Here is a 24,279-nt window from a genome sequence, read left to right on the forward strand (position 1 = left end):
AAATTTAATTAAAGATCTTCTCTATTTGTTTTTGCAACAATGTCATGGTTCCTTTTTCTTCTATATTAAATGTAATCCTTAAAGAAGAGACTTTCAAAGGAAAGATGAAAATAAACATTAGTTACATTGTAAAACCTTTAATTGAATTCCACTGAATAGCAGATGGTTTCTATAGTAATATGTGCTGGTTAGGGAATTCTGTATCAAAATTGCAGCTTCTCATCATTGAATTAAAGAATGACTTTCAGCTCCAGTGGAGACTAGTAAAAGCACAGTGGAAGCCTTTCTGCAAGTGAAATACATGGAGTATTTCTTTGTTTCTTACTTGCCTGAGGTCAGGAAAAAGACACAAATCGAGGAGGGAATATAGCTGTTGAGACGAATGTATGTTTTATGTGATATTTATCTTGAGTGAGTCAAGACCATTTGATTATGATTTTAGTGGCTTAAATTATACAGACAAGTGCCTAAATTATCAAATTGTATTTTATATGTCTAAATTTAATTTCAGCTGAAGCTTTTCAGTAAGAATAATAGCAAAATTTGCCTCAGAAGATATGTTAATTGTTTTTTTAAAAATAATGGGATGTTTTTAATATGATCAAGTGAAAAAGTTCACTTCTGAAAGTTGTCATAACAAGCATTTGAGTTCATTTTGTTATATGACTTACATTTGATTTCACTTAAAATTATTTTGAGTATTAGTTAACTTAAACCATGGTACCAGAATGATATGTTTGATACACACAGAATATTGTGTTTCTGAGTCAGCAGTTCTGATGCCGAGGTTAAAATCTTGCATATTCAAGCATGTTGCATGTTTCATTGTACTGATCTTACCATGTAAAGAGTTATGACCAGAGCAATGTTTATGTCCTACCAGTGGAAAATAAACTAATCATTTCACGTTAAAAAACAGATAAATGTATTTTTGTTGCACAAAAACATATTGATATTTACTATTGGTAAAGGATTTGTAGAGGTATGAGAAAGAATATGTTGCTTCTTTGAAATTGAGCTCAAGGGTCTCTGGCTACATTAAATTAGGTTAATATTCTTTAATTTCTTACAGCTTCCACCTCTCTTTTAGTACTGACTTTTCAAATTCATGTATTTTATATATATAATCCTCCCTGCCTATCAAAAGTATCTAACTGCTCTCAGAAAAGATGCTCTACAGGACTCTGACTCAACAGGTTTGGAAGATACTCTGACATGGCATGGATATAAGCAGGTGCATGTTCTAGTGTACCCCTCAGTTTGGGAATTTCTGCCCTAAATATTCTCTAGGTTCGATGAAACATTTTCCCCACAATACAATCAGCAATGTCCAAATTAAACTTGGGGAATGCTTTTATGATATACATTAGGTAAGAAAGACTGACAAAGTCTATAATAAAGGAATATGTTTAACATAAAAAATTTGAGGGAAAGTAAATAGACGTTTGCAAGTTATGAATATTACTCTGAAGGAGAAGTGAAGGACATCAATGATAGAATTACTCATGAGTCTGAATTTATCACTATCTATGAGTTATGTTGAATAGCATGAGTATAGCACCTGATTTGAAGTGGTTATGTAGAGAATGTACCTCTGATGAAATGCATTTTGATAGCCACTTGACCAATTAGGTGTCAAGCAAGAGAGTGCGATAGATGATGTTTCAGGTACAGAAAGAATCTTATGCAAAGGTCCTGTGGAAGGAGGAGCTGACTGAAAAACAGAAAAAGCTGCCTGTGTATATTATTGAAAAATTAGGATTATAATATATCTATTTTTTTTTATTATGGCTTACTGGGCAAACAGATGTACTGGATGTGACAGTAGGCTTTCTTGAGTGTTATGTTCCCACAGGAGCACAACCATGTATATCTGCTTGCATGAGGTGGAATTTCTATAAGAAAGAGTCTTTTGAAATAGATATGCTACAAAATGACAACATCCTACTAGACAACACATGACAAAGACTATTTCAGTTAAACTCTATGAAATATGAGAAGCCATAGAAGATGAAGCTAACAAAATCATGGAAGCTACTTTGATTTAGATCTTTGTATTGCATACACATAGTAATTTGGAGCTTTATATTTTAGGCGACAAAAGATATTGTAAAGGAGAGAAACAGACTACTTTAATCTCCTGTCAGCAGTATTTCATGTACTATTGGAGAAAAGAAGCTAGAAGAAGAAATTACAATAATGAAACTATTAAATTAGCTCAAATAGGTGTGTTAGAACTCTGAGTAGAATAATTTAGTGGGATATAAGAGGGAGATATTGAAAGACGTGATAAATGTATTTGGTCCAAACTTTTGATGGGAAATGAGAGGATTCAATGGAAGAAAAAGCTTGGATAAACAGTTAATGACAACATCCATAATGATCAAGTAATTCTGAGTGAGAGAGATAAGCAGTAAAAAAAAGACAAGAAGGGAATCTATCTCACCTAGATAAAGGCTCATCTAGATTGTAAATATAGAGAGCTCAGCTATGCTGCTCTGTAGAATGAAGGGAGATGCGGAAAGAGTGGTACATGTGTGGCTCAAACACCTACAGCAAGAGACAAATAATAGAAACCAAAAAACCCAAGTACAGATGAAACTTAAGGAAATAAGTGCTGACCACAGTGAACAGAATAACTAAGGCCCCGTCAAAAGGATGCCTAGTATTCTGTGCTGACTTATAACGAACATTTGGGATATGCTGCTAGATTCTCCAAAGAGAGACAATCAGATATCCTAATTTTAATATGCAATATCCAATTTTCAAATGTTGGCAAGAAAGTCAACTAATTAAAACTTTTAAAAAAACATGATGTGATATAAACAAAATGTGTCTGTTGAAATGCAGGCTATTTATTCTTAGCAGCTTGAATATGAGCAACAGAGGAAGGAGCCAGGAGAAAACATTGGCATGGGAGGGAGACACTGGGGAGGATGGTTTTGAAGGAGCAGGATAGTACAGGTCCTTAGGGGATTCTGTAAGTTTCACATAGGATTTGTCAGCCAGAGGTGGCCTATAGTTGCTGTGGAATTTCCACTCAATGGTCTCCTTCACCTCAACGGTGGGCACAAAAAGAAAAGTTTTCTTTGGTGCAACTGATTTGTGGTTAGAGTCATAAGAACTATAGAGAAGGTTTGAAATGCCTTCTCTAGGTAATGGGAGAAATGGGAGAGAATCAGAAAAATAAAAAAGCATCTCAAATAGATTTGAGATGTGTAATCAATTAATATCTTGATCAGATATTTTTCCTAAGAATGAATGGAACTTAACTGGAGCTAGTAGTTTCTTAGAAAATACACCCAAATTATGGCATAAACTTAATACATCAATTTGACAGGGAGTGATGCAAATTTAAATTTAGACTCACAGGATTACATTGATGAAGAGTCTAAATGTTTGAGATTTGCCTGGTAAGATAAATGTTAGAGAAACTTTAAGAACTGATCAAACAAGTTAAAATATATGCTTTAAATTTTGTTTGGATATTATATTAGTTAATTTTCTTATTGCTGTGACAAAATAACCTGACTAAAGTCAGTTAAGAATGGAAAGATTTATTTTGGCTCACTTTTCAATCACTGTCTTAAATGGTGAGAAGCCATGTGTAATCAGAAAGCAGACGGTAATGAGTGCATGTGGTCAGCTCATTTTTTCCTTTTAGGAGAAAAGTCCTGATCCTATCTCAGGAAATGATGCCACCCACAGAGGGCAGGCATCCTCACCTTAATTAACCAAATGTAGATAACATAGGGATAACATGTTCCAGATGTGCCCAAGACTCATCTCCTAATGGATTCTAGTTCACATCAAGTTGATGATTGAGATTATCACAATCAAGAATTTTGTCCAATTTTAGATTTCTGAATGTTCTCAATAAAGTTTCAGCAAGCTATATAATTTCAATTTTTAAGACTATTTTACATACAATACCTAAATGAAAAAAATAACTTTGGATCTTATTAATATTGGCATTGGTTAATTAGATGAATCCATTGCTCAATATTTGCTAATTTGATAGGCATACTCAATGAAAATTTACTTCTCCTGGAGATATGCTTACTTTTCATATGTTGGAGCTCCAGAATCTAAAGTTAGTAATTTTTCTTGAGAATGTTTATTACTCTAGTCCATAAGAAGTCTCCCCTTTTATAACATCTCTTTTCTATTGTACAGATAACATGGTTTCTTTTCCTTAATAATCTCAATTTAATAAAATCTGTACTTTTAAGAAGATAAATATTTTACAGAAACATGTGACTTTGATAAACAGTAAATGGACAATTTTCTCCTATCCTTTCTGCTTTCATTCTTTATCTCCTAATTATATGCACCATATTTTCATAAGAAATTAAGCATTGATAAAAGGAAATGTGGGTTTTTAATGTATTTTATTGTACTTATCATATATGTAATCAACTACACTTTTTGGCTACTTATCATTGTCCCACACGTTGGCAATTGGATTGTAGGCTTCAAACTAATAATCTCTCTATGTTGGGAGTTAACATTGTATTAGGTTAAGAAGTACAGAGGTTCAACCCTCTTGGAATCTTGTTGAGTTTTTTTCAGGTTTAACTAGAATTTTATCTTCTTGATGGAAAATTCCAAGGAAAATTATCCAATTCTATTCTAGGAACCCAAAGTTAAGATGTTCTAGTTAACTTATCTTAGCTCCTATTAAACTGTCTACTTGTGCAAAAGTTCTCTTGGAGCTGTTTATCTTAGCTTCTGTTAAACTGTTTGTGTGCACAAAATCTCCTCTGGCAGATGCACAGGAATATACCAGGATGTTGTTTTTACCTTTAAAGTCTCTTGCCCTAAATGGTCAGGCTACACTTAAGTCCCACCTGGCTGGAATGAAGAGTTTTAATTGGCTATAAACTGTGCTTGAGTAGACATCTCTAGTGGGCTCCCTGTAACATGTATTTTTCCAAAGAGATCTGCTTTTTAAATCAAGCAAAAAAGTATCCAAATCTTATCCCTCCCTCCCTCCCTCCCTCCTTCCCTCCCTCCCTCCCCCTTTCCTCCCTCCCTTTCTTCCTTCCTTCTTTATTTCCTTCCTCCCACTCTTCCCTACTTTTTTTCATGGCTCCCTTTTTTCTTTCTATCAAAAGATGTTTGAAAGAGCCAAAGCCATTATTTTGTACTGACAGTAAAAATTTACTCTCAGAGGAATAAATCATTCAGGTTTGTCAGAGATGGGATAAAATATGCAATGTTATCAAGCAAAATTTTGGTCTTTTGAAGTTCTCTGCTTGATTTAACAATCAATTCTTCAAAGTCTGATACAACGTTAAGGGAAATAGAGGACAAAATGGCAAAAGGGTGTGAGTGAAGCCAGTTTACTGACTGTAAATAATCAGACTTTGAAAAGCCATAGAAACAACTGTATCTGCATATCTTTTGCTCTCTCCAGTGATTTCCTGTGTGGGCGACAGTGATAGGGGGACCACACATACTCACAAGATAAGGAGCAGAATCTTTACTGGCCTTGCCAGGACTTTACTATGAGAAGCCAGACTAACTGAACATAAAATGCCACAGACCATGTTTGGATTCTGGGAGCTGTTATGTAGAATTCTTTCTATTTAAGAAACCTAAGTGTCTAGAAGATAAAAATGCCAGGGATGAAGAGGTTCCCAGGAACTAACAGGGATGGCCTTAGTCAAAATATCCAACAAGGGAATATAGAACCTGTACAGACCATATCCATTTGAAGGATGGGGCCACCTACCCATCTCAAAAATTTTAACCCAGAATTGTTCCTTTCTAAAGGGAATGCAGGGACAAAGAGTGGAACAGAAACTGAAGGAAAGGCCATCCAGAGACTGCCTCACCTATGGATCCATCCCATCTGCAGATACCAAACCCAATCACTTTCTGATTGCAGGAAGCTCTTGCTGACAGGAGCCTGGCATAGCTGTCCTCTGAGAGGTTCTATCAATACCTGACCAATACAGATGTGAATACTTGCAGCCAACCATCGGACTGAGCATGGGGACACCAATGGAAAAATTAAGGGAAGGAATGAAGGAGCTGAAGGGGATAGCAACCCCATAGGAAGAACAACAATATCAACTAACTGGACTTCCAAGAGTTTCCAGAAACTAAACCACCAACCAAAGAGTATTCATGGAAAGACCTACAGAGCCTGCTGTATATGTAGGAAAGAATTGCCTTATGTGCCGTCAAGGGAGGGAGGCCTCTTATGGAGGATCAGAGGCCATCTGATCATCTGATCCCTTCAGATGCTGTTCAGATGAAAGGCTATACCAGACACTATTCCACTGGGAAAATGAAGTATTTGAGAAGATGGTTAAAAAAATAAAGTAGGTATTCATCCCTTATGTAGGCGACCTAATGCTCATGGATATTCACAAATACAGATATGCATGGCAGATAGAGGTGGGTGTCACTGAAGTTTACGCTCATAGACCATTCAGAAGTGGCTGAATGGGAGAAGTAGAGAATATAAATTGAAGTTGATATCACCTTAAAGGCACAATTTTAGGATTAGATGTTTTTATTGTAACCTAATTTGTTTATATATATATATATATATATATTGGAAAATTGAAGAATTACTGATTTTTTCCAGAAATTTCTCAAATGTAGTATTTTTCAGGGTAAAAATTCAGGATATTGGTATTATATTACATTAATGTGTTTATTCCTTCTTTGCTTTAAGAGAAAATTAAATTTATACTCCAATTTAGATTTGGCAAAGGAAGTAATTTGATACTATGGATATTATGAATAAATGTTTAATTGTTCGATTTAGTATTAAGCTTAGGTTTATACTTACAAGGAGGAACATGTTTTTAATCATGGACCACAAGTTTCATGCAGCCAGGATAATAATAAATAAAACCCAGTATGAAACAAAACATGCCATAAAGAATTATGCTTTCTTTGTTTGTTTTGAGGTTGTTGTTAATGATAGTGATGTGTGTGTGTGTGTGTGCATCTGTATGTGTGCGTTTGTGTGCACATATATATGTGTGTGTGTAAAATTTAAAAAATCCATCATGTGATTGTTGAGCTTGAACTTTGTAGATAACAGTGCTGGATTATAATATCAAGAGTTTGCTAGTGGACTTGGGATGATGGCTCATTCATTGACACACACACACACACACACACACACACACACACACACACGCGCGCGCGCGCGCACACACACACACATGAATGAGTGCTTGAGGTCTATAGATTTAAGAGCCAGGGAAACAGTTTTATGAAAAAAGTCTTGTTGGGTAAGCCTGAAGACCTGAATTCTTTTTTTTTTCATGTAATCAAACCTCATTTTATTACTTTAGTATCTAAACATGATATAATGCAATTAGATCCAATTCAGTACCCATTCTGCCCCTGTAACTCCTTCCTTACAGATGCAAATTTTTCTTCATATGGTTTCTCTCCTCTCCTTTTTTTTTTGTTTTTTTATTCGATATAATTTATTTACATTTCAAATGATTTCCCTTTTCTAGCCCCCCCACTCCCCGGAAGTCCCGTAAGCCCCCTTCTCTTCCCCTGTCCTCCCACCCACCCCTTCCCACTTCCCTGTTCTGGTTTTGCCGAATACTGTTTCACTGAAAGACCTGAATTCTGATGCCCAGAAGCTGTGTGAGAAACAGGGGGGCATGGTAGCCACTGTAGTCTCAACACTCAAGAGACAGAGTTAGATCACTAGGGCCAGCAGGCTGCCTAGTCAAGCAAGAGCTGCTAAATTCAAAGAATTCAAAGTTCATTGAGAGACCCCAATTCAGTAATTAAAAAATGATTGGGGAAAAGCACATGGTGTCAACTCCAGAATCCCACATTGTACATACACATGTGAACAAGCATATATCCATCCATAGGCATATAAACACACACAGATGATCACACCAGAGAGAGAGAGAGAGAGAAAGAGAGAGAGAGAGAGAGAGAGAGAGAGAGAGAGAGAGAGAGAGAGAGAGAGAAATGTTAAAGCATAAATAAATGCAAAGCTGGCTGCAGCAGTGCAGGTTGCAATCTCAATCCTGCAGAGGCAGAAACAAGAGTTCTTGGAGCTTGCTAATAATAAGCAGTAAGGTCCAGGTCTGGGGGAGACCTGATCTTAAAAATAAGGTAGAGTCACAGAACAAAGGTACTAATGTCAATCTCTGACCTTTATACTTATATCCTTTATACTTACATACATAACATATACAACCCCCCTTCTAGGTTTGAGCACACTGTGAGCACAGGCTTTTTGAAACATAGTTTATATATATATATATATTGAAATAAACTCTCAACCATAGAAATCAAAAAGGGAGAGGTCAAATCAATATACCCATAAAGCATGAGTACAATATTATTAATGTGATCTCTTCAGGCTTCAATGTTCATGTACACTTAGAAATGATCACCTAGGAAGAGAGCAGCAGAATTTGCTGAGCACAGTTCAACATGGAGAACAGAACTACATAGAGTCTATGTGGAAAAAGCAGAGGGCCACATCTTAGAATGGCGAACTGCATTCTGAAGAGGCCACTTGCAGAGGAGTGTCCATACAGGAGAAGAAATAGGAAGTGTGAGATGAAAATGGCCAGATGGCTAATTATATAAGACTGCAGATCCCAAACCACTAGCATAGTCAAGAATGTTGGCATGGACTCCTTGTCAGCAGCATTCAAAGGAAGATAAGAATGAATAGACTGCTGGGGCATACAACAAGCCAAATTCAAGGCAATACCCAAATAGGTACTATCTATCAATGTCGTCCTTCAAGCATTGGGTCTACAAAGAATGCTGTCTTTATTTGTCACTCTTCTTTTGTTATGAGAAAATACCAAGACCATGGCAACTTATAGGAGGAAGGGATTATTCAGGCTCATGGTACTAGAGGGATCACATTGATCATTGCTCATTAGGGAAAGAAATAGGCATGGCAGCTGGAGCATCAGCTCAAATATTGAACCTTAAGCATAAAGCAGAGAAAGTAAACTAGAAATGACCAGTATCTTTAAACTCTCAAAGCTTATCACCCAAGACATAGTTACTCCAGAATGGCCATATCCCCAAACTTACCCAAATTAGTACTACCAACTGGTGACTTAATATTTAAATGTTTGGGACTTTGGAGGACATTTATCATTCAAATTACTACCATGCTAAATAAAAAAGTGTTCTTAAAACATTTTGCAAGAATAAGTCTTATTACTGATTTGCTTGAGTTGATTTTATAACCAGCCACTTTGCTGAAGTTGTTTATCAGCTATAGGAGTTCCCTGGTGGAGTTTTTTTTTTTGGGGGGGGGTCACTTAAGTATGCTATCATATCATCTGCAAATAGTGATAGTTTGACTTCTTCCTTTCCAATTTGTATCCCTTTGATCTCCTTATGTTGTCTAATTGCTCTAGCTAGAACTTCAAGTACTATATTAAAAAGATATGGAGAGAGGGAGCGGCCTTGCCTAGTCCCCGATTTTAATGGGATTGTTTCAAGTTTCTCTTCATTTAGTTTGATGTGGGCTACCGGTTTGCTGTATATTGCTTTTACTATGTTTAGGTATGGGCCTTGAATTCCTGTCCTTTCCAAGACTTTTAGTATGAAAGGACACTGAATTTTGTCAAATGCTTTTTTCAGCATCTAATGAAATGACCATGTGGTTTTTTCTTTGAGTTTGTTTATGTAGTGGATTGCATTGATGGATTTCCATCTATTGAACCATCCCTGCATCCCTGGGATGAAGCCTACATGATCATGGTGAATGATCGGTTTTTATATGTTCTTGGATTCAATTGGCAAGAATTTTCTTGAGTATTTTTGCATCGATATTCATAAGAGATATTGGCCTGTAGTTTTCCTTCTTTGTTGGATCTTTGTGTGATTTTGGTATCAGCATAATTGTGGCTTTGTAGAACGAGTTGGGTAGTGTTCATTCTGTTTCTATTTTGTGGAATAATTTTAAGAGTATTGGTGGGTGTTAGGTCTTCTTTGAAGGTCTTATAGAATTCTGCACTAAAACCATCTGGTCCTGTGCTTTTTTTGGTTGGAAGACTTTCTATGACCCCTTCTATTTCTTTAGGGGTTATGGGACTGTTCATCTATTTGATCCTGATTTAATTTTGGTATTTGGTATCTGTCTAGGAAATTGTCCATTTCCTCCAGATTTTCCAGTTGTGTTGCATATAGACTTTTGTAGCAGGATCTGATGATTTTTTGAATTTCCTCCATTTCTGTTGTTATAACTCCATGTTCATTTCTAATTTTGTTAATTTGGATACTGTCTCTGTTGCTTTTGGTTAGTCTGGCTAAGGGTTTATCTATCTTGTTGATTTTCTCAAAGAACCAGCTCCTGGTTTTGTTGATTCTTTGTATGGTTCTCTTTGTTTCTACTTGATTGATTTCAACCCTGAGTTTGATTATTTCCTGTCTTCTATTACTCCTGGGTGAATTAGCTTCTTTTTGTTCCAGGGCTTTCACGTGTGACATTAAGCTGCCGTATGTTCTCTTCCGTTTCTTTTTGGAGACACTTAGGGCTATGAGTTTTCCTCTAAGCATTGCTTTAATTGTGTCCCATAAATTTGGGTATGTTGTACCTTCATTTTCATTAAATTCTAAAAAGTCTTTGATTTCTTTCTTTATTTCTTCTTTGGCCAAGGTATCATTGAGTATTATTTAACCTCCATGTGTAGGCGGGCTTTCTGTTGGTTTTATTGTTACTGAAGACCACACATATTCCATAGGATCTGATAGGAGGCATGGAATTATTTCGATATTATATTTGTTGAGGTCTGTCTTGTGACCAATTATATGGTCGATTTTGGAGAAGGTACCATGAGGTGCTGAGAAAAAGGTATATTCTTTTGCTTTAGGTTGAGAAAGAAATTAGGGAAATGACACCCTTCACAATAGCTACAAACAATATAAAGTATCTTGGGGTGACTCTAACCAAACAAGTAAAAGATATGTATGAGAAGAACTTCAGGTCTCTGAAGAAAGAAATCGAAGAAGACCTCAGAAAATGGAAAAATCTTCCATGCTTATGGATTGGCAGGATCAATATAGTAAAAATGGTCACTTTACCAAAAGCAATCTACAGATTCAATGCAATCCCCATAAAAATCCCAACTCAGTTCTTCATAGAGTTAGAAAGAGCAATTCTCAAATTCATCTGGAATAACAAAAAACCCAGGATAGCTAAAACTATTTTCAACAGTAAAAGAACTTCTGGGGGAATCAGTATCCTGGACCTCAAGCAGCACTACAAAGCAATAGTGTTAAAAATTGCATGGTATTGGTACAGTGACAGGCAGGTTGATCAGCGGAATAGGATTGAAGACCCAGAAATGAGCCCACACACTTATGGTCACTTGATCTTTGATAAAGGAAGTAAAACCATCCAGTGGAAAAAAGATACCCTGAAAATGGTGCTGCCTCAACTTGAGGCCAGCTTGCAGAAGAATGCAAATTGATCCATTCTTATCTCCTTGTACTAAGCTCAACTCCAAGTGGATCAAGGACCTCTACATAAAACCAGACACACTGAAACTAATAGAAAAGAAATTGGGGAAGACTCTTGAGGATATGGGCACAGGGGAAAAGTTCCTGAATAGAACACCAATAGCTTTTGCTCTAAGATCAAGAATTGACAAATGGGACCTCATAAAATTACAAAGTTTCTGTAAGGCAAAGGACACTGTCAAGTGGACAAAACAGCAACCAACAAATTGGGAAAGGATCTTAACCAACCCTACATCTAACGGAGGGCTGATATCCAATATATACAAAGAACTCAAGAAGTTAGACTCCAGAGAGCTAAATAACCCTATTAAAAATGGGGTCCAGAGCTAAACAAAGAATTTTCAACTGAAGAACGTCGAATGACTGAGAAGCACCTTAAGAAATGTTCAACATCATTAGTCATTAGGGAAATGCAAATCAAAATAACCCTGAGATTTCACCTTAACACCAGTCAGAATGGCTAAGATTAAGAACTCAGGAGACAGCAGGTGTTGGCGAGGATGTGGAGAAAGAGGAACACTCCTCCACTGCTGGTGGGAATGTAAGTTGGTACAACCACTCTGGAAATCAGTCTGGCTGTTCCTCAGAAAACTGGGCATAACACTTCCGGAAGACCCTGCCATACCACTCCTGAGCCTATACCCAGAGGATTCCCCAGCATGCAATAAGGACACATGTTCCACTATGTTCATAGCAACCTTATTTATAACAGCCAGAAGGTGGAAAGAACCCAGATGTCTCTCAATGGAGGAATGGATACAGAAAATGTATCCATTTACACAATGGAATACTACTCAGCAATTAAAAACAATGAATTCATGAAATTCTTAGGCAAATGGTTGGATCTGGAAAATATCATCCTAAGTGAGGTAATCCAATCACAAATGAACACACATGTAATACACTCACTGATAAGTGGATATTAGCTCAGAAACTCTGAATACCCGAGACCCAATTCACATATCAAATGACTCCCAAGAAGAAGGATGGAGAGGTCTCTGGTCCCGAAATGGCTTGTTCCAGCATTGTAGGGGAATACCAGGACAGAGAAGTAGGAGGGGATTGATAGGATAATGGGTGGAGGAAAGAGGGCTTGGGGAACTTATGGGGAGGGGGGAACCAGGAAATCAAAAGTAATTTGGAATGTAAACAAAGAATATAGAAAATAAAAAATTATAATTAAAACAAAAGAGTCTCAAGCCTAGCCCATGCTAGAAGACATCATGGTCACTCCTAGTTAGCTTGCCACTAAAGTATACCTTGGATAGCATACATAATATTAATATGAAGATACTGGGAAGGATTTATTTTCAGTGAACATTAAGTCACTCTCCCAAATGCAACTAAATGCATACTTGCCATGTCCTATAGTAGATGCAATGTCATGAATGAAGTTCATTTCTTTTTCTGGTGTATCATAAACTACACTCCATGCTGCATAATTAACATAGTTAAGGTGTAAAATAATATATCTTGTATGATGTGTCAGCTGACAAGTGATTTAATGAAATATTTTTAAAATGAAAAAAAATAATAAGTCTTATTTAGTAAGTTGTGAGGAAACTGAGGAAGATTGTGTGAATATTGATTATACAAAAGATGTTGAGCTCTGTGGTTGAATTAGTGAAAAACTGGAAGAAGCTGAGGAGGGGGCAACCCTATAGGAGGACCAGCAACCTCTATCAATCTGGACTCGAGATTGCTCAGACACTGGACCAGGTAGCATAAACCAATTGATAGGAGCCCCTTAACACATATACAGCCGAAGACTGCTGGGTCTGAGTTAAGTCAGGGAAGATGCACCCTACTCTCAAGAGACTGGAGGCCCCAGGGAGTTTAGAGGTCTGGTGGGGTGGGGCTGAGGACATCCTCTGGAGACAAAGTGGGGGAGGAGGTATAGGATGTGGAACAGTCAAAGGGAAGACTGGGAGGGAGATAAAATCTGGAGTATGAAAAGAAAAGATTAAATAAAATGAAAAACAAAAAACAAAACAAAATTTACTAGAAATAAAAAATGGAACAGAGACTATAAGAGAGGCCATCCAGAGACTGTCTGTCCTAGTGATTCATCCCATCTGCAGAAACAAACCCTACACTATTGCTGACGCCAAGAAGTACTTGCTGACAGGAGCTTGATATAGCTGCCCCTTGAGAGACTCTGCCAGAACCTGACTAATACTGATGCAGATACTCACAGCCAACCATCAGACTGAGCTCAGGGACCCCAATGCGAGAATTAGGGGGAGGAATGAAGGAGCTGAAGGGGATTGCAACCCCATAGGAAGAACACCAATATCAACTAACCAGACCCTCCAGAGCTCCCAGGGACTAAACCACCAACCAAAGAGTATACATGGAGGGAATCTATGACTCCAGCTACATATGTAGCAGAGGATTGCCGTATCTGGCATCAGTGGGAGGGGAGGTGCTTGTTTCTGTGGAGGCTTGATGCTCCAGTATAGGGAGATGCTGGAGCAGTGAGGGGGGAGCACCTTCATAGAAGCAAAGGGCAGGGGGGATGGGATGGGAGATTTGTGAAGGGGAAACTGGGAAGGGGGGCAACATTTAAAATGGAAATAAATAAAATAACCAATAAAACAAGAGGAAAACATATATGAAAATGAAAGAAAGACAAAACAGAATTTAAGATGAAAACAAAATTGAGAAATTTAAGTGTCCCATAACTGACAAACTAGACACTAACACCAGAAAAACAGGGCATTGAGCAGGAAGAAAAAAATGTAAGACAGACTAAGTTTGAGTGATTTGTAGTTAAACTATAGAAGTCTAATTATATAATCAAAACTAATTAAGTCTAATAGCTGACTACAACAGATATTTAGGAACACAATGACAAGTTAAAAGAAATATATTATTAATTAAAATTGTATGGTGGGAAGGGCAGAAAAAGACCTTTGAGATAATTGTCTTCTTGCTTGAAGTAAGGAATCCATGATGAGGAAAAATTAAGAATCATGATCAAATCTATAAAGTCAACAAACTATGTAATTGTAGATAGGTGACATCTAATAAACTATTGTATAAAAATAACTATAAGAAATATAAAAATGTTACCAAATATAAAAAGATAAATGCAGATGGGGACAACCAAATATCAACACAATAAAATGGAGTAGACCAACACAGACTATGTCAGCACAATAGAAAACAATCAATTCTATAAATAAACATGCATTCTCAGTAGAGCTGTATTCAAGGAAAAGGAAGTATAATTTCCCAAAGAGTCTCAAAAAGTGAACGTCAAACACTCTGAAATGGTACAATAAAGACAAATCTTAAAATTTGTTTTAAAATGCAATAGCAAAAGAGAGAAGATTCATTATGTCATGAATTCAAGTATATGAGATGGAGTTGGAAAAGTATTAAATGAAACAAACATTTCCTCTAACTATGTGAACTACTTTGCTTTACCAGTATAAAGTTATCTGAAGTATATTTTTAAAGCATCTTTTATAGGCTTATTTTAAGCTAAGTGAGATAGTATTTTTAAATGTATAAGCTAATAGTTTATCAAGCAATACAAATTCTTTGTGCACCTCATATGGAGTATTATTTCTAATATCTAATGTCTGAAAACAACGTAAGTGTTTTCAGAAAGTCATTAGTAAACTATGAAGCATGGTGGATCCAGTACACTTTAATCTCAGTACTTTGGAAGAAGGGCCAAACTGGTTTACATACTCAGTTCAGGGGCCATTTAGAGCTACACAATATGACCCTGTTCTTTTTTATATTTTTATGGAGATTTTATTTATTTACATTTCAAATGTTATCCCCTTTTCTGGTTTCCCCTCTGGAAACCCCCTACCCCATTTCTCCTCCCCTGCTTCCATGAAGGTGCTCCCCCCTCACCTATTCCTGTTTCCCTGCCCTGGCATTCCCTTACACTGGGGCATTGAGCCTTCACAGGACCAAGCGTCTCTCCTCCCATTGATGTTGTTCTTAAAATTAAAAAAAAGGCATTGGTATAGTATATGACACAAGTTATATGACTTTCAAAGAGGATGATACATTTTGTAACGTGTCAAACAATAATAGTATCAGCTGTGTCTTTCTGGTATAAAATGTTTATATTCCCTATGTGAATACGTTTTAAGAGCTGGCATGCAAGGGACTACAGAAGCAGAGGAACGTCATGACTTTATGGACAGGTGACCTTTTACTTACGGTTTACAGTTTTGACTGGTAATATTGGGTTGACTCTCTCTGGTGTGGCAGCATTGTCTTCATCCGTCACATACTCAAAATTAATGATGAACATCATAGCCACACCCTCTTGGTTCTTTACTGGGATGATGTGAGTGTTACAAATAAAAGTGGAACCTAAGGAGAGGAAAAATAAATATCAGATCAAAAATATACCTTCTGTGTGAACTACAAGTAAAAATAAAATTGAAATGTATTCCTATAAAAGGTTGGCTGAAATAATCTCTGATATTCAATAAAATAATCTATCTTTTTTGCATTATGTATATATAAATATACACACAAATAAAGAGTATACAGTGTAATCCACTTCCTACTATATTGTGGAACAATACCAAACCTCATTAACTTTTACCAATAACATTAATAGTTAATATATGAAAATAGTTTTAAGATTCTAGAAAACACTACCAGCCATGTCCTACATATTTGAATTAAGTCTGTGTCTGTATGAAGCAGACTTCTGTAAACAATGAAGAGATGCTCATTTTATAGCATCATGACTTTAGAATTCAAAAGTTCTTTTTTTCCTTAATTTCTTGGACACAGTAAATTACTGGCTATCAAATGTGTTGCAATAAGTGAAAAAATGCTTTTATTTGGCTGAAATTTGTTAGGAAAATGGAAATTGTATGTATTATTCTATTAATTTTTTCCTGTGTTGCTGCTAGCTACCAATGCAGATCTACTTATACAATCTTTGCCTCCATGATCTGTTGAGGACAGTTTTGAGAAGTTCAATTTCTTTAAACTTCTTGCTACTGTCTGATTTCTTGGAGTTGACTCCTAGTAACCCTTAAAGCAGCTTTCTTTCATCCGTATCATCTGAATATTTTCTCTATTTAGTCAAAGGGAGAGAAATCTCACAAGCTATGGGTCTATTTAAGTCAGTTGAAATTTTAAAAAACTTCAGAATAGGGTCTTGATCTCTCATGTGGTAACATGTATAATGATTAGTCTCATTTGTAGAGAATAGTTGAGAATATATTGAGGAGAATTATGTAGCAATGTCAAAATTTAAAGAAGTGTATGAAGGTTAGGTTGACCAGATGGATGACTTTAGATGGATGGTGAGAAAATGTTGGACACCTGGAAACTAGGAACAAAGGGATGGACAGACACCACAAAGTTTGAACCAAGAGCCCAGCGTCTATAAGAACCACAAGGTGCTGACTTTCATTAGTGGCATAATAAATAGATTCTTTTACAAGCAAATGAAAGCGTGAATAAAGCCTTTTCCTTTCTTCATCATTGCTTATGCTACCTGAGCTGAGAAAAGAAGCTGTTGATGCTGCTGCTACAGATGGAGGATGAAGGGTTTGGAGGGAAGAGTCTGAAGTACTACTTACTATGTGTTAAACTGTTCCAATGGCTTCTAATTTCTACAGAACTGAGTTACTTTAGAGTAACACTCCTTGTACATTAGAGATACCAATGTGTTAATTATAATTTAGATTTCCAAATACTGGGAGCCTCCCAAATTTGGAATAGAATAGACCATAATATAATGTCAAATTTTATATAATGGTAGCCCACAGTTTACAGATGCTTTAAAAAAATGTTTCAAGAATGATTTGATGCGCCTCCAGTCTTCAGCTGTATCTTCAATTCATCCAATAAAACAGTTAGCTAGAGCACTTGTCGAAGTTTCCATGGTAACAAACAGGCCGACTTTAGTAAACACAAAATAAGCAATTTAAGAGTGCTCCATTAGAACTAAATATAGCAGTGCTTCGGGCCAGGCATCACAATGCACACTGGTAAAACAGAGTCTGAAGAGGTGTGAGAAATAGCCATTATGTGCTTTCCTAATGAATCAAAATACATATTGATTTGCCACCTAAAATGACATTTCCTATATCGTTTAGAATATAATTGTGAATTCTCAGATTTGTTATTCAGCAGTTTCAACATTTGAGGTATACTTCTGATTGTGAAACAAAAGATAAGACAAATCTTTGAGAAATCAATAAATAAAAGACGCAAGGATAGAGATCTAATAGGCTCGCAATAGAACAGAGTCGTTTTGCATTGGCTAATAAAAGGAGAATCGTGCCCTTCCATACAAATGCTTAAAATTTACAGTCGAGTACTGAAAAGCATATAATTATCGTGCTTCAGGAAAACAGCTCTATGCATTTATATCAGCTCCACACCTCATTGCATACGTGTAATTAATCTGAGATTTATTGCTTACTACTATTCCTTCCTACATGCTTCCATTAAGTAATATATCCTTTTAACAGTTAACTGAAGTCTCACATTTACACGCTTTTCAGGTTTAGCTTTGTGTGTGTGTGTGTGTGTGTGTGTGTGTGTGTGTGTGGTGGATATATCCATCAATCTTTTGTAGCCTCTAGAAGCCACACAGTGAAAGGAAAGACAGAGGATATTAGAAGACACACATATATATAATGTATTTTAGCTTGCATAATTCTATGACATTCCAGGACTTTTGAGCTACTGGTTCTGTTTTATATATTTTTTATTAAATAATATGGTAGAAGCTCAAGGAACAGAGGAATAATCCATGCACTGTTATTTTAAAATTGAAGAATCAATGTTGTATTCAATGTTAAGTATCATTAAATCAAGGAAAAATTTAAACCCTGTTAAAATGCATCATGTATGCAAATGAAACTAATAGTGCTTGTTAAGAAGCAGAATATTTAAAATAACATTATTCATTATTTATAAAGGCATGCATGTGATTATGTTGCCCTAGTATTAGTTAGACTTGGATTTATTTCCATATTTTGTTTCTTGAGTAAAAATCCTTTCCAAAGTGAAAAAAAAGGCCAGTTAGGAAGAACAGTGTTCATTTTAATAAAATTTTCAGAAGTTAAAAAAGTTAAACTTGTTATTAGTCTAGAAAAGCATGGTGATTTGAATAATATAACAATTGCATCTTTATTCATCAATCTGGCTTACACTCAGCTGTATTGTAAAACGAAAGGCCATGATTTAAACTTTTGGAGAGCATTTCATGTATGTGATATGTACTCACAGGGCATCCTGTGTACTCGAGGAACAACATGGAGGTCAGCGTGTCTACACCTGAGTAAGGGAGCTGCAGTGTGGAGGGTAGGTCAAGGGAATTGAAAAACTGCAAACCATGTGTCACCTGGGACTTCCCTCTTGGTTAGAAAGTGCTGGGAATCTCATGCAAATATTGCTGTCATCTGCTTTAAAACTATCGATCTCATGTGTATGCAAACAATAGCTTGCTGAGAATACTGGGATGGAAGTGAAGAAGGCACTTTAGAAAATAGTGTATTAGGACTGGCAAGTGAGTCTTATAATTTATACGATGGAGATGTGGGTGAAAGGTGCTGAGGTGAAACCTGAAGTTCGTTGAACAAGAAGAATGCCATACTATTTCTCAAACTGGCATAGAAATAGATGAACTGGTTATGAAAAGTGTATATATTCATAGAGTTTTGAATACGGTAACTACAAAACAGCCTGCTGGATATCTAAGTGGAGATGTTGAGAATGCAAACACCAGGGGTTGCAGTTCAGTTCAGTTTAGCCATCGGTTTTGAATTTGGAAGTCATTAGGTAAAACTTTTCATTTCGAGGATGGATAGGGGTAGTTAGGATAGAAAAAGTTTGTAGCTTATCTCAGAAGTACGTCATAGTCAAAGGAAAGACAAATGAGACCCTATAAAATTCGTGGAGGCACACACAGTGAAGTGGGAGGAAAATTGTGGGGCATCAGGACTTCAGAGCCAGCAGTATTCCCAAAGGAGAGCTCTATAAGCTTTGGCTGATGGGCACAGTGAGGCCCTAGTAAACACGCACTCCTTTAGACATATTTTCATTTTTTTTAAATTTTTAAAGTCTATATTTATTTTTCTTTCTTTTTTATTAAATGTCTTTATTTACATTTCAAATGTTATCCCCTTTTCTGGTTTCCCTTCTGAAAAACCCCCATCCCATACCCCTTCCCCTGCTCACTAACCCACCTACTCCCGCTTCCATGTTCAGCATTCCCCTATACTGGGGAATCAAGCCTTCTCAGGACCAAGGGCTTTTCTTCCCTTTGATGTCCAACAAGGCCATCCTCTGCTACATATGCATGGACCCAAGGAGCCATGGGTCCTTCCATATGTACTCTTTGGTTGGTGGTTTAGTTCCTGGGAGCTCTGGGAGTACTGGTTGGTTCATATTGTTGTTCCTCCTATGGGACCCCTTCAGCTCCTTTGGTCCTTTCTCTAGCTCTTCCATTGGGGAGCTTCTGATGGTTGACTGAGAGCATTCACCGCTGAATTTGTCAGGTACTGGAGACACTATTGTGGATGTCAACAAGTGCTTGCTGACAGGAGCCTGATATAGCTGTTTCCTGAGAGGCTCTGCCAGTACCTGGCAAATAGAAATATTTTCGTAGAATTGTGAGCATGTAACTGCTTGGATGTATTCAAGTGTGAACGGAAGTACAAGAAATTACACCTGACAATAGAAGATTCTTTTTAACAGTTTTACTAAATCAATAAAGTGGTCATATTTCTAACACAGGTAAGCAGCTAGAGACAAATTTAAGGTATAATTTTTATTAGAAATATGGGATATTTCTTTATTTTTACAAGGCACATTGAGCTATTTTCATGTAACTCTATCCAAATTTTAGTTACATTAAGTTACTTTATTACCTAGGTCCAAGAAAGGTCTAATTCTATCTCAGGACATTTCCTTAGCTTTGCTTTTATTCCATTTTGATTTCCTCTGCACACAGTACAGTAACAAACATGATAACCCCTATTGTTGAAGAGCACTAGCTCTGCAACTGGAGTGACTGAGTTCTTTTTCCACTCTTTATTTACAGAGTCACTCTCTCACTAAACGTAATGGTGCAGCCCAGCTCACACTTTATTTATCTGTATCCTGTAAATAATTTTTATTGTCTAAATCTGTTATTGGAACCAAACAAGTTAATACCCACAAAGCAAGGTATTATAATAGAATTATTTATATAGCATATGGTAATATGATGATAGAGTCGACCAAGCCATTCTCATTAGATTTCTATTCCTGGTGCCAAAAGCAACGTGGGAAGGAAGGATTTTATTTAGCTTACACTTGTATGTCGCAGTCCATCACTGAGGGAAGTCAGGGAATGAATTCAAACAAGAACATGGAGCAGGAACTGAATAAATCAAAGACTCTAGAGGAATGCTGTTTACTGGCTCTCTTCCAGACTCATTTTCAGATACTTCCTTATGCAACACAGGATTTCCTGTCTAGTGATCACACCCTGCCTAGAGGCCTGGGACTTTTCCATCAACTGGCAATAAAGAAAATGTCCTAAGGCATACCCATAGGACACAGTGGAGGAGGCAATTCTTTAACTGAGTTCTTTCTTTCCACAGTTTCCTTATGATGAGACCAACCTATCTGTCTCTAACTCGGTGGATTTACAAAGTCATCAAACTTATTCCACAGACATAAAGCAACCTGGGAATGGGAAGGAGACTTGTAGAAAGGGATTACTGAAGAGAGTTCTTTGGGGAAAGCCTACCTGGAGCTTCCCTTTGTCCCACCTCAAGAGTTTGCATGTAAGGTCCTGTATAAAACATAAACTTATAAGAGTCCAAGAAATTTTAAACGTACTCAGTAATGAAATGTACTTTTCAAAACTGAGATAGAAGATTTGTGTTTGAAAGATATTGAAATGCACAGTAAGCAGGTTATGAGCATGGAGTCCCAATTCTGCAGTGATGGCGTTACATTCTCTTCTCCTACAGAACCACGAATGCCATGGCTGAGTAACTGGAACAGGACAGTGGTCTGGGCAGAGGCCATTCTCCTGTATCCATGCATTGAACTAAGAACTTCAGAGAATTAGGAATGAGAGAACTTCAGAGTAAAAGTCAGGAGGGAAATCGTATGATGATAAGTATCATCTGAATCACTATTCAGAGGAGAACATTCAGGAAAAGACAGCTAAATGGAGGTATAAGTTCAATGTATTCTCTCAAGGGCCCATTCATCTGTCTCAGAGAGGCACTGTCAACTCTGAACATCTGCTAATCCCACAGAAGGCCAACAAACTACCAGAGGTACACTGTTCTGCCCCCCCCAACCGTATACCTTGAGAGGAGCAAATAGAAACCATCATATTGAGAGCCAGGTAGATAGCTAAGACACGCTGTTGATAGCTTAATGCAGATCAGAAGTTGTATCCAGTTCTGTTTCTACATCAGAAAGTCAACAGAAGTACAATGGCTGCAAATGATTTTTCAAAGGATGAACCTGCCAAATTATCATCCAAACAGCAGTCCAGTGAGTAAAGTTCATGGGATGGTGACAAAATAAGCAGCATTGCTACCACAGTGAAAACTTCATAGTATTCTACAGCTCCTGTAGACACACAAAGCACTTAGAAAAATATTTGACATGAAGTAAAATTCAATAGCATGAGCTATTACATTTGCGCATTGGTTCAGTGTCTTCAGAGGGCAAGTGGGATGGCTATTCTTAGTTTTAAACTTGACTACAGCTGAAGGTAACTAAACCCAAGTGTCTGAATATATCTATGAGGGATTTTCCTTAAGTAATTTGAAGTGGGAAGATCTACCTTTATAATCTTGATGTTTTGAAGTGGGAAATCCATCTTCAATCTAGGCCACCCCTCTGGTGGTAGCCTGTATAAAGGACAGGAAGGTAGAAAACTCTTGCTCTTTGTCTGCTTGTCCTTGCAAATCCATTTCTTTGTTGGCATTACAACCTTCTTCCTTGGGATGGTGTATACTGAAGACCAGCTGAGACATCAGGCTCATGGATTGAAGAACTACTGGATTCTTGTACTTCTAATTGATAGGTGAACTAGCTGGTCACAGACTATAAGCTACCCTAACAAACTGTGTGTGTGTGTGTGTGTGTGTGTTCATTTTATTAGTTTTGTTCCTATAGAGAACGCTGCCTAATGCAGAAAGGTAAGCCCTCAGACTCTGCAAGCATTTTTCTCTTATCTTCTACCATTCTTAGAGATAGAAATACAATGTTTAATTTGTCGTTGGGGCCTCAATTAGAGATTATTCTATTCTGAGCTGATCAGTTTAGCAAATACTTGGGACCTTTCATTCCATTCTCTCTAGTATACTGTAAGGCCTTAGAAAATTAAAATATATATCTATATATCTATGTATTTCTCTATGCATGCATGTATGTATGCATTCATCTATCTATCTATCTATCTATCTATCTATCTATCATCTATCTATCATCTATTTATCATTAAACACTGGTCTTAGAGTAAAAATAACACATAGCAATCTTCAGGGAGGAAAATGTCTCACTGGAGAGGCAGAGCTCTTCATTTGGAATAGAAAGACGTGTTACAAAATCAAAGAGAATGTTGGTTCCAGACAAGTAGTGAGTTACTGGCCTCTAATGTCCTACCATGGACCTATGTGAAAGAAATGTGAAAAACAAATCAAATTGCAACTAGGCTTTCTGTATGTAATATTCTTTTCTTTCTTTTCTTTTTTTCTTTTCTTTCTTTTTTTCTTTTCTTTCCTTCCTTCCTTCCTTCCTTTCTTCCTTCCTTCCTTCCTTCCTTTCCTTTCCTTTCCTTTCCTTTCCTTTCCTTTCCTTTCCTTTCCTTTCATTTCCTTTCCTTTCCTTTCCTTTCCTTAGTCTTTCACTGCTCTTTCTTGGCCTCCAAGGTGAAAGAGCATAAGCTTTTATATATAAATAAGGAGACTTGTAAAAATAACCAGTTGTTTTATTGAACTAAGAATGACATAATTGATTACAACTTTCAGAGGAAATTTTAAAGAGGGGAATAGAGATAACTAAAAAACCTAACAGAAAGCCATAAGGTAGCCTCCATTAAAAGAACTATTTTGACTTTGTATTCAAGACATTTTAGACACCCACAAATACATTTGGCCTGTTTCCGAATATCAGTGTCACCACTGTACACATTGGGACTCAAGGAAAGGGTCATGTGATGAAGTATTGGAGCAGAACTAGAAGAAAATACAGATTGGAGAATTTATGTGGCTTTGTTTGGCCATGCACATAATAAAAGACTGTTCATTACTTCTTATGATCTATTACAGAATTCATCACCACATCTACAGAATGATAGAGCAGTGCACTGTACTTATAGGACAACACTCCCTGACATGACGTGTTAATAGCCTATACCTATAGGTCTCACCATGTTAAGGGAGTGCCAGCCGAATTTTGAGTTAACTGATCCCATTTCTTCTCCCTGTTGGTGAGACAGGTCACATAAAGTTGTCCACAGGTACTTGTGAGCAGGATAAAGGGGCATTTGTGACCATAATGGGCAGTAGCTTGCAGCTTTAAGAAGTTAGAATTTGAAATCAAAGAAAACCAGATACCTGACACTCATTGAGCTTTTCTGTGTCCTGGCTTCTGTGTCTGCAGAATGAGAAGAATGTCATATCAAAGCAAAGCAGATGGACTATAGCGACCATGGTATGGAGGAAAGTTAGTACTTTTAACTTACTGTGAAAAGCCTTGCTGAGGAATATGTATCTCAGCAAAGAAGTAAGGAAACCCGAGAACCATAAGAAGTCT

The 24,279-nt window shown here is 36.9% G+C and overlaps 1 protein-coding gene across 2 annotated transcripts in view; it reads right to left on the reverse strand.

Moving 5' to 3' along the window:
• Kcnh7 (potassium voltage-gated channel subfamily H member 7) overlaps positions 1 to 24,279 on the reverse strand; it is a 476,252-nt gene that overhangs the window by 154,895 nt on the left and 297,078 nt on the right. For both annotated transcript variants that reach the window (XM_052181144.1, XM_052181143.1), the window contains exon 3: positions 15,688 to 15,843. In XM_052181144.1, coding sequence (XP_052037104.1) covers positions 15,688 to 15,843 — 156 coding nt within the window. The remainder of the gene's footprint in view (positions 1 to 15,687; positions 15,844 to 24,279) is intronic.

This window comes from Apodemus sylvaticus, chromosome 5 (assembly GCF_947179515.1).
Source record: "Apodemus sylvaticus chromosome 5, mApoSyl1.1, whole genome shotgun sequence".
NCBI classification, from domain to species: Eukaryota; Metazoa; Chordata; class Mammalia; order Rodentia; family Muridae; genus Apodemus; species Apodemus sylvaticus.